Genomic DNA, 11217 nt, shown 5'->3' on the forward strand with positions numbered 1-11217 from the left:
CAGAAATAAACTACTGTGGTATAGACACTGCCAGACAAGTATGCCATGGTATCAAGTCATGAAGAGTTGTTACATTGAGTAGTATATAATACTGGTCACTGCATAGATGCAGAATCAGGGAGACATTCACATAAGCTCCTTGTATTAACCTTCTCCCTGCTGCTTAACCCAAAAACAATACAAATTTTGTGTCAAATGGCTACCTTAGCAGGTTGAGGTTGACCACTAAAATCCAAAACCCGGGTATAGCTACTTAGGCTTCATGATGATTTATACCTACTCACCTGGCAGTACTGACCAGTGTAGTGGGGACTCCTTGCTGATTCAAGGTGAAGTGCATTGCAAGTCTGGAAATGTCAGCACCTTTACTCTAAAAGTAAAAGGGGATCAAAATTCAAACTGAATTAGAATTTAAACCAAGCTTTTAAACAAGACAGCAACAAATTTGGCTCTGCTAACATTGGTACACTCTTCATTGTACAAGAAAGTCCCCCCAAAATTGAAAACAGCTGATGAGCTCATCAAATCAAAATCTACAACTTCACAATCTTTTTCTCATGGCTCCTTATCAAAATCTATCAGATACTTAGTACCGGTACTTTAAACAATTCAGTAGTATTCTTTTTTAAGTCTGATGATTAACTCTAATAGTACCTAATAGTAACTCGTAACTAGACCTATTTCAGCTGCCAAATCTTCTACATGTATTTGTGAAGAGGGTAATGGAGACTTCAGGAAGCTAGAATAGGTCTGGATACCAGGCTAACCTTGCAGTACTCTGCAGCCTGCCTGCAGGCTTCCTTGATGTCCTGAGTGGCTGGGTGCCAGGCTGGAGGTCCCCGGTGTGACAGAAGACCCATGGAGATGGGGGAGGCATTGATAACACCTATTCCTCTCTCCTATGTAGACAAACAGGACCTGGTGATTGTTTGTTAGAGCCTTTGTGTCTTCATGAAATTTTCAAATCGGCTTGCTGGTGTATAAGGTCATAAACATGAATTTCCACACCCCTTTTTATAAGTAAGTGAAAAAAAGCCTCAGGGTCATTTTTAATCCAATCATCGGACCAAAAAATAGAATTGGCTTTGAATTACAGTTGACAAGTTTATACTGTGGAACAGTATAGAACAGTTAACTTAAGGTATGAAAGAAATTCTACAGCTTCTATTACCCACAATACCTAATGAGCTTACATGGAAGTACTGCAGCTCATCCTGCAGAGAGTTGTCATTCAGGGAGCCGTGACAGTAACTCAGGACGGTGTCAATCTTCACTGGACTCCGCTCAATTACTTTTCTACACGCAAGGAAAAGAAAACAGGTCGGCAGTTAAGTTGCAAACTACATGTAGCTTCTTCTATTGGAAGCAAGGGATCAACTATTGTCAAATAAATAAATAAATAAACTATTGTCCTTTGTTGATAACCTCTGTATAAATACTTGTAGAACTCAAAGGGGGCAGACAAACCCCTCTGAACCCTCCGAGTCATTTAAAATGGATTTGATTTGGTTGCTTTATCCCATTTGGACACTATTTCTACTACACACACAATATCATACATAAATGTAATTATATTCACACGAAAACTATTACTCAACCAACTAGATAGATTCTTAAAAAACACTACTTGAGCAACAGTTTTCTTGTGGATCCCATTATCTGGAGGTCTATCCTTTATGAACCCATGATGTACTTAGCACCTATACAATTATGCAAGAGCTTCACAACCCACCTGAAGTTGCCCAGGGGGTAACCCGTGATGCCGATGAACTTGGCCTTGCCGGACTCCTTCACCTTCTGCAGGGCGGGGAGGGTCTCGTTCACCACAACGTCCAGGCTGGGAGCAAACTCCATGTCATGGACCTGAGGGGAAGTTAAAGGACTTCCATTGTTATTATCAAACCTGATTTAGCAACCGAGTCTCTTTTGTCCTCTCCGCAATTGAGACTCAGCAGCTAAATCAGGTTTGGTATCAACCAGGCTATCTATTGTGACCGACTGCCTCTTAAGCTGGTGTCCAGTCTATCGTAATCAGGGCGGGCTCCCTAAAGTGTACTAGTAGATGGCCCATCAGGAACCTGCCCAAACCACAATAGATGACAACAGGTTAACTACTACCTATCAATATGAATGGATTCTATGTGTCAGAAGTTACACAGTGACTCTCTCTCTGGTTTATTGTCTGTTGTTCCCCGTAAACTGAGGGTTAGACGTGTTTGCACTCAGATGCTGAGGCTTGACTACAAATATGATATGTAAATGATATACAACTCTGTACCGTACCTGGATGATGTCCACATACGACAGTCCCAGCCTAGCAAGACTCTCGTCCACACTCTTCAGAGTCCTCTCAGCACTGAAGTCAAACATCTTGTGCACATCTGCCTCGTACCTGCACACTTTAGTGGCCAGGTAGTATGACTGTCGGGGGATGTCCTTCAGGGCCTGTGGAAGGAGAGGGACTTGTCAGCTGTCAGGGCTAATACTGGATGCATTATTTACTTTTGTGCACCCTATAATGAATGAATAAAGACATTTGCTTTATTGCCCTATAATGAATAACTGAAGACCTTTTTTTGCTTTATTGTACACATATAGAGTACCCACTGGGTTAAGTACAGGTCACAACAGAAGAATAGAATACAGATAACATTATTAATGTTACAATTATATAACATTACATTGTCAAGTAACTACAACTTAGTGAATTAGACTTCTTCTCATTTCTTAGTAATGGTGAAAACAGATGTTTCATAATCAAATGTTTATCTAACTCTAAGTACAAATTATTAATGTATAATGAGCTGTGCACCTAACAATAGCCTGAAAAACTCCTAGTGACCCAGTCCTACCCAACTGACTGGCATTGAGAAGGAGGCCAATAAGCCCCAGGCAACAAGTAATTGTATTAACTTTTAATTTCGTTGTCTGGTAACAATGTAACTTGTTGTTTTGCACCCACCTTTCCGAGGACAGTTTCAGACTTGCCGTGCCCGTACCAGGGTGCTGTGTCGATGTAGTTTATGCCACTCCTCAGGGCCTTGTGGACAACCTGTATGGACTCTGCCTCATCTGTGTCATGGAACACACTGCCCAGAGATGATGCACCTGGAACATACAGGAGTACAGTTATTGCACATTGGCAAAAATTAATTAAAATGACTACTGGGCGTGCATGAAACTTGGATTTTTATTTTTTGTTGGATGTTTGATCAAAGTTGCATAAGGATTTTGCCTGTCAGAGATGATCTTTTCATACTTTTACATTTGATAACAAAATAGACGGAAAGTCATCTTTTACATGTAAATCAAAGCCAAAATGCAGCAATTTTGCACAGGCATTGCGTACGTTATGCCAACGTGCAACAGTATACAAATCTCAAGCTTTTACATAACGTTACTTACCAAAGCTGAGTTGTGACACGGTCAGCCCCGTGCTCCCCAGGACGGCATACTTCATCCTCCCCACAGCCTTCACATCATGAAACCCCTCCACAAATGTCGGCAGGTGTCTGGATAATGGGTTAATGGGGGACCCCAAATCAATGTTTGTGTTTATAACAATGGACCCAGGTACAAAATTGACGCTCAATATAAAATTTTAGCCAATAGTGTTCACTGATCTTCACTCTTCTGGAAAGTATTTGCTACACCATGGCTACACGTAACGTTACCTGAAAACATTATGCTGTGTCATTCTGTAGATAATGCCACGCCCCCCTCCCCACCCCCATTTAATACACTACACATGTAACATTATATTCTGGTATGAACGTCAATATTACTGAAGAGAGGCATTAGCAGTGAAAGCTGGACTTACCTGCCATCCGTATCAGCCATAGTATCTCACTGTGATTTGTGAGCAAATCTTGGGTACGGTCAGCAAGTTACGAGGTCGCCAGGTCGTGGATATACGTAAACGTTACTTCCGGGTTTGGCGTTCAAGCGTTTCGAGCGCGCGCTGGTTGTCTATTTGCACAGGTAAGACCCACTCCTACAGTAAGGCGTTGAACGTATAAAAGAGACAAAGTCCAACTTTATACTATGTGTGTTCGTATACCTACATGTACATGCCACGGACTTGCAGGACTAGTCCCACGTGTGCATTGTAGCTCTCACACCAACGTTTTGTGGTGGTTCTCCCACCAGCGTTTACGATTGTTTAGTCCATTTATTTGGCGGGGGTTTTGGGTAATAAATGACTAACTACACTAAATCTTGCATGACTGAAAACTGCAATAAATACAGGCACATGCATGGTTTCAATTCAACATAATGCAAATTCTATTTTATTGTAATTGTGGCAGAGTTCATAGAACAAACAACAGAGTATACCATTCTGTGCAATAACATTTTCTCTAGAGGGTGGTCTACCATAATCTAACATACTTTTCTCGATCATGCATATTACATATACGTTATTTCAAAGCCATGATTAGTAAAAAAAATTTGCTTCTCTCCTGGTCCAATACCTGGCAATCCTTGCAATAAACTCAACTCCTAAAACACCATCATTTCCAACTGTTACATTGTATATTTAGGAGTTTGATGTGAACTTACCCTTTGTATTTAGCTGAATTGATTGTATTGGAATCTACATGTATCTACTAATTTATTAAGTCAAACATGTACCTCATATATAATTCTATCTAATAATGTTAATACATGTACAATAAATGCATTTACAAATGAATTTTTAAACATACCAGCTGATCAATCATATAAAACACAAGAATACATCAATATTGGTATTGGTATTGGTGTAAAGAATACACAAATCTGTGCATCAGTACATTCATACAAATTTCAAGTTTGGAGTTGCATAAACCTGGCTATCTTCCAGGCTTTCAACATGTTTCATATACTAGTAGCCTGCATTACTAGTATCTCTGGGCTCATTTGCCAGTCAATTGGCTGTCAATAGTAGAAGTGCGAATTAGACAAGTTATGGTTCCATTTGGTAGCCAATATTTTGTTTTATTTCTACTTGGCATCAGATAGCTTGCTATTTGGACGTAATGAAATGAGAACATTTAATTTCTCCATCTGAGTCCCAACAATTCTCTCACAAGATCTGCAATACACAAGAAGAGTTTGAAAGTACATGTAACATACATAATGGATCATTTCATCAAGTTTTGTAACGTAGCTCGGACAAATTCACATGCATGCTAGCTATATTGTATTATTTCCAAATACGTATTTTTGGAATTCGTTAGATGGTGCATAATCAGAACTGCCTGAGAAAATGCCTGTGTCTCCATGAAGCAGGGTTCAAGACAGGCGCGAGTTTTCTAAGGCCGACATCTCTCGATGAAGCGTGGGTACAGGCAGACATCACGGATGTGGTGAATACCCATCATCCAACAGAGGAAGCGTTCCAGGCCCAGCCCATAGCCACCGTGGGGACAGGTGCCAAACTTTCTCTGGATGGATTATGATGAAAAGAAATTAGAGGAGGCACATATGTGATGTACACATACAGTATAGATCCCTTTCATTCTGCATTTTGCATGGTATTTTTTTTTACTCAAGGATGCAATTCCTGAGTGAACTGCTGTGTGACCAATGAGTGACCAAATATCAGATTGCTCAACAAATTCCATAGACAAAGAATAATATTTTTTTACGTTTTGTACTTCAAAAGAAATTTGTTAAAAAAACCCTACACTCTCCTTACCTGGTCAGTGTACCAGTAGTACGGTGTGGGGTCGATGCCTTCTCTCTTGTACCCCTCCAACAGTTCCTCATAGTCCCAGATCCTCATGGACCCACCAACAATCTCTCCCACACCTGGCATCAACAGGTCAACCTGTGACAGAGGTAGTCAAGAAATCATTGTTCTAAAGTCTCGCAGTAACACTTACTAGAAGGGCAACAGATCTGTGAAAAAATAAACAAAAGAAGAAATTTGAACTCAAACTCAAGGCAAATTTACATGTAGTGCAAGTAAATTTTGTCTGGTTGCAGGTAATTTTCAATGTTACCTGCACCAGTGCAGGTATTTTAACAGTGGCAAGCACAAGATCTGAGAAACCTACAGATTCTGTAAGACGTCTGTCCTCTTCACACCGCTGCATGTAGAAGGACTTAATCTCAGCTGGGAACCGACAGAGCAGGATGGGCTGCAACATGGGAAAACAGATAATAGTTATCACCAAAGACACACTGAAAGCTGTATAAACACAGGTAACATTCAACCCTTGCATGTAGAGAAAATACAGCCAACTATAGTAAATTCAATATATCTTAAACTATGTCATTGACTAAGCCTAGGCAACTTGCCTGAAATAATTTGATGTTTTGACCACTTAGCAAAATTAAGACACTTGTTAAAGAAACATTACCTCATTAATCTTATCAGTCATCTTCCTCTCTGGCATCTCAGGAATGTCCTAATGAACAAAGATAAAAATTAGTGTGAAATAAAATGTATAAAATGAAGTCTTAAACATCTCTGTTACTAGTGAGTTCAGTCACCATTCTGTACATCTTATTAATAAGTTAGAAGTCGGTATATCCACGAGTCTATTAGTCTTTTTTGGAAGAGATTGTGTCAGATTACTTGCCTCTCCAAACTCATAGTAGCTGCCATCGTCCTTCTTGATGTCATTTTCCTTTAGGTACTTGATGGCATCTGCATAGTTCATCCGCCTAAAGGGACGCTTGGGGGCTTGAAAGTCCTGTTAAAAAAAATTTTCACCTTTTACATATCATCGGCTGTCATTGCCTTCACACCAAAAAAGGTTATCTGAACTGGAACAAGTACAAATTACCAGTAACAAAGGTTTATGCTATGTGCTCCCAACCTGATGAAACTATTTTTGGAAAACAGACTGACATTTCATTGACAGGTAAAATGTCTTACCGGGTTGACCTCCTTCAGTAGGTTGCCGAAGGGTGAGTTTATGACACGGTCCACGGTGTCACACACCAGGTCCTCCACACGGTCCAGCAGGTCATTAAAACTGATGAAGGGACACTCCGCCTCTATATGGGTGTATCTGGGGGGTAGAGGAAAAGTGATCTCAATCCAATTTTAGCTCACTGAAGAGCTTATCATCCATTGGTAGTGACAGATAGAGAAGACAGACACTTAGTATTTACAGGTTAATTGTCCAGCAATTATATACATTGTACACTAGTCTTCTAGAGTACGTCTACAGTACTTTTAAAACGGACTAAAACCATGCAGGCTGAACCTACTCTGCCAGATGTCTCCGTGTGCGGGACAGCTCAGCTCGGTAGGACTCTGCAATACAGAAGACGTCTCCCATGGAGGGTAGACATGTCTCCAGGTACAGCTGGGAGGACTGGGTCAGGTAGGCCTGCAAAATACAACATCAACATACATGTACATTGTAGAGGTCAACAGAAGCAATGGTTGTAACAGCAGAAAGAACTGTGCCTGTGTGAAAGAACTGTGCCTGTGTGAAACCCATACTTTTATAGATTTTGTTGTCTCAATGTTGCATCAGAATTTCTTTTCCGATACAACATTTGAAAACAACAGGATGTCACCATTTAATATACGTGAAGACAGCCTTAAAAGTAAATTAAACAATATGTTCTGTAGAAGTGCTATACGCACAATACATTATGGTTTTGTGCAGGTGCCGTATGTCCTACCGATGTGTATTCAACAACAGAAAATCCCTTTTCTAAAGCAGCACAAAGATCAAGTCTTACCTGTTCTCCAAAGTAGTCGAGAGTGAAAAGGGTGGAGCCACCTTCCACCTGGGTCTGCACTAGGGTGGGAGGGGTCACCTGTTGGGGAAAATTAAACAATGAAACAATGGTTGAAGAGCCAAGTTTACCTCACATGGTCCAGGTCATTGACATTACCGGTATTTCTTTGGACAGTGGCCGAAATACTTTTTTTCCGTGCTCTGCAATATTGCAGAAGAGTCAAAATTTTGTTCTGCAATTTGGAAATACTTTCTGCAAAAACATACTAAAACATACTAATAAAAGACACACAAAAAAACAGTTACTTAAGTAGCTCTATATAATTTTGGTGCTACCTAAAATTGTCAGACTATTACATTTCTCATCAGTGACACTAAGAGACTGAAGGAGAACTGCAGGTTTATAAGCAAAAACTATTGATTGATATGCAAATAAAGTGAAGACAAATTTTTGGAAGTCAAAAAGGAAACAAAAGATAGACAAGTCAAGACAAGGACGATGCAAATTAGTGAAGAAGCTCCTGTTGTTTCAGAACAGGAGCTCAAGTGTGGTCTGTCCTTGATAGGACCTGAGAGTGCTAGTTTGCTAAATTGAAAACTATTGAATCTGGAGTCTATTTTTCCTTCTGCAAAATTGCAGATTGTATAAATTTTTCTTCTGCAATCTTGAAAATCTATCTGCAGATTGCAGACTGCAGACAGGTATTTCGAACACTGTTGGAGAAGATTTGTTTTTCTTCTGCAAAGTAAAAAAACAGGAATGAAGGCAACTGTCCTGACCTCGCAGTATCCCCTGTTGAAGTAGTGTTCCCGGAAGCACTGCATGACCACTGAGCGCATCTTCATCACCTTAGACATCTGCAACAGCAAAATACATGTATTACTCCTGATGAACCTGATGAAAATGTGTGAAATAACCTTTCAGAGGATTTAAACTCCAGATGTCAGATTTAAAGTTTATGGCCATGCCAGGACTCAAAAGAAGGCTAGGGTCAGTGGGTTTTTGCTACGGTCAGTCAGGAAATCAGAAACACAACCTTTTTTCCTAGGCCTAATGTACGAGTAAGAAAATACAGTGTACACATTGACAAATGTACTTACATTTTCTCCTCTGATCATCATATGCCTGTTGTCTAGCTGCACATCAACATGGGATTCCTAGAATGGGGGGAAGGTAGTAAGTTAACCCATACTTACTAGTAAGTTAGCCCCTTCAACACTCCTGCTACATAATGTAACTCAACACCTCAGGGTGTCTAATACAGCACTAGTTACCATGGTAACAGTCATCTGGGCCAAGTCATTGACCTTATGACTTATGTGTTTGCAGAAGGAGGACAGCAATATCTGTTTTCCTTCAGCAAAAGTAAACTATAAATCCTTGTCCTGTATTCCCCACCCACCTCGTTGATGAGGTTATCCGCCCCGCCAGGAGGGGCCAGACCAATCAGCTCCCAGTAGTCTGCATGAAGCTCATGACCTCCTGGGGCCTGGGGGGAAGAGGTTAAAGGTTAACTCATCTTTCATTACAATACCGCAGTAGCACAATTTCACCTACATTTCACAGCTTCACCTACGTATACCTAAGTTTTTTTATCTAAAGGAACTTCATGGATAGAAAACGTATCACTTCCATCAGGTGAGTTGCCCAGACTAAGTTCAGTCCCCAGCCCAAGTTTTCACATCCTGATCCCTGGTATCCCAAGTAAGTTGGTTAATGTACATGAGTCTAGTCTACCAGCAGAGTATCTGAACATTCTCTTTTCAACTTTTCACTATATCTTTATTAATCAACCAGTATCTGATTCCCTGCCTTTCATTTCCCTGCTAGCACCTCACCTGTTGCCCAGCTGGCACCTCCTTGATGATCCCATAAATACAGACCGTAGACTCAGTGGAGAGAACCAGGGCATCGTAGGTGTGACACTTTGTGAAAAAGACAAAAAAGTTCATGAAAAAAGTTCATGAAAGAAATTGTTGCATTTGATCAAGGTTGACTTGTACACAATGCATGTCATGGTGATATTATCTTCAACCAGTTCCTAGTGAATTCTTTTATCAGTGACAACTTTGGAAGGATAAGGATACTAACCTCCAAATTTTCGATGGCTATCAGTCCATCTTGTTCACGGAGTGGCCTAATCTCGCGAGAGCGCGAGACTAGGCCCGAGACTTGCATCGGTCTGTCGGGTCCCACCCCCCGTCGCCTCCCTCCGAAGTAAGGGTAAGTAAGTCTTGGGGAGCTCCCAACCTTCTGTCCGGTTTAGCTTGGCACCTTCCAACTGTATGTGCACCGCTTCCTTAATCTTCCTATGTGGGTTACGAGACTCTTGGTCTATGATTTCAATAATGTCAGAGATGGGCCCGGTAGTGATGTTGTGACCAGCCTGGAGTTGGTGTTGACTTAACGCAGATTTGCAGTCTTTCTGGTGTAATGACTTTTGGTGTTCAGAAGTCCTTTCCCCCAGTGACCGCTCAGTTTCACCAACGTAAACCTCCCCGCACTCTTCACACTTGATCTTGTAGATCACACCGCACTTCTCACCAGGTGCTAGAGGGTCCTTGGGTCTCACAAGGGCATTACGTAAGGTGAAGCCCGGTTTGGAGTACAGGCTCACATTGTGTTTTGCATATACACGTTTCAACCTCTCTGTAACTCCATGTATGTAGGGTAGAACCACGTAACTCGCTGGGAGTTGTTCTTGTTTTCCAGTCTTACTCTGTTCCTTGCTACTTTTATCCTTTCTGGAGTTGTTTTCCCCCTCCCTCAGGGCCCATTCTGGGTATCCACAGTGTCTGAGGGCTACTCTGACTTTTTCCTTTTCCGCCTCTCTCAACGCGGGATCTTCAATGAGGGTGTTGGCTCTGTGCATAAGAGTCCTAACTATCCCAAGCTTCTGTTGCACCGGGTGGTTGGAGGACCACTGTAAATAGTGGTCAGTGTGGGTTTCTTTTCTGAACACATCTGTAGTGATGGTGTTGTCTGGATTCCTGACCATCATGACATCCAGCATAGGGAGACGGTTGTCTTGTTCCCTCTCAATAGTGAACTTGATACTGTCATGCTGTGTGTTGATGTGATCGAAGAGTTCCTGTTCATGTTCCTGTCTGTTCACAACGCCGGTGTCGTCTACATACCTCCCCCAGAACTTGGGGCGGTGTGGAGCAGTGTGTAGAGCTTTCCTCTCGAACTCCTCCATAAACAGGTTCGCTAACACAGGGGACAATGGAGAACCCATCGCCATGCCAAAGGTCTGTTCGTAGATCACATCATTGTACTGAAAGTACGTAGTGCTAACCACCAGGAGGAGGAGCTCACCAAATTCCTTGGGGGTTAACAAGGTGCGATCTTTCCAGGTGGGATCCTTCTCTGCTCTACTAACTGCCATCCCGACGACCTCCTTCCCTGGAACACTAGTGAAGAGGGCTGTGACATCGAAAGATGTGAGTACCTCTCCATCTTCGAGTGTCACCTCTCGGATCTTAGTGACCAAGTCCAAAGAGTTCTTGATGTGTTCCTCTGCCTGTC

General features: G+C 41.6%; 2 protein-coding genes across 2 annotated transcripts in view; both read right to left on the bottom strand.

Annotated features, from left to right (window-relative positions):
• LOC109471949 (L-galactose dehydrogenase-like) overlaps nucleotides 1-4167 on the bottom strand; it is a 9251-nt gene extending 5084 nt beyond the window's left edge. Inside the window, exons 1-8 of the mRNA XM_019771492.1 lie at nucleotides 3821-4167; nucleotides 3406-3512; nucleotides 2963-3108; nucleotides 2284-2445; nucleotides 1733-1863; nucleotides 1194-1296; nucleotides 768-899; nucleotides 285-370 (exon numbers count right to left, since the gene is read on the bottom strand). Coding sequence (XP_019627051.1) covers nucleotides 285-370; nucleotides 768-899; nucleotides 1194-1296; nucleotides 1733-1863; nucleotides 2284-2445; nucleotides 2963-3108; nucleotides 3406-3512; nucleotides 3821-3840 — 887 coding nt within the window. The 5' untranslated portion in view covers nucleotides 3841-4167. The remainder of the gene's footprint in view (nucleotides 1-284; nucleotides 371-767; nucleotides 900-1193; nucleotides 1297-1732; nucleotides 1864-2283; nucleotides 2446-2962; nucleotides 3109-3405; nucleotides 3513-3820) is intronic.
• A 94-nt stretch (nucleotides 4168-4261) lies between these two features.
• LOC109471926 (asparagine--tRNA ligase, cytoplasmic-like) overlaps nucleotides 4262-11217 on the bottom strand; it is a 10401-nt gene continuing 3445 nt past the window's right edge. Inside the window, exons 8-19 of the mRNA XM_019771422.1 lie at nucleotides 9528-9614; nucleotides 9092-9178; nucleotides 8790-8846; nucleotides 8469-8546; nucleotides 7690-7767; nucleotides 7207-7328; nucleotides 6869-7004; nucleotides 6570-6683; nucleotides 6348-6395; nucleotides 6042-6125; nucleotides 5681-5812; nucleotides 4262-5426 (exon numbers count right to left, since the gene is read on the bottom strand). Coding sequence (XP_019626981.1) covers nucleotides 5295-5426; nucleotides 5681-5812; nucleotides 6042-6125; nucleotides 6348-6395; nucleotides 6570-6683; nucleotides 6869-7004; nucleotides 7207-7328; nucleotides 7690-7767; nucleotides 8469-8546; nucleotides 8790-8846; nucleotides 9092-9178; nucleotides 9528-9614 — 1155 coding nt within the window. The 3' untranslated portion in view covers nucleotides 4262-5294. The remainder of the gene's footprint in view (nucleotides 5427-5680; nucleotides 5813-6041; nucleotides 6126-6347; nucleotides 6396-6569; nucleotides 6684-6868; nucleotides 7005-7206; nucleotides 7329-7689; nucleotides 7768-8468; nucleotides 8547-8789; nucleotides 8847-9091; nucleotides 9179-9527; nucleotides 9615-11217) is intronic.

Source organism: Branchiostoma belcheri, unplaced genomic scaffold, assembly GCF_001625305.1.
Source record: "Branchiostoma belcheri isolate BF01 breed outbred unplaced genomic scaffold, Haploidv18h27 scaffold26, whole genome shotgun sequence".
Taxonomy (NCBI): Eukaryota; Metazoa; Chordata; class Leptocardii; order Amphioxiformes; family Branchiostomatidae; genus Branchiostoma; species Branchiostoma belcheri.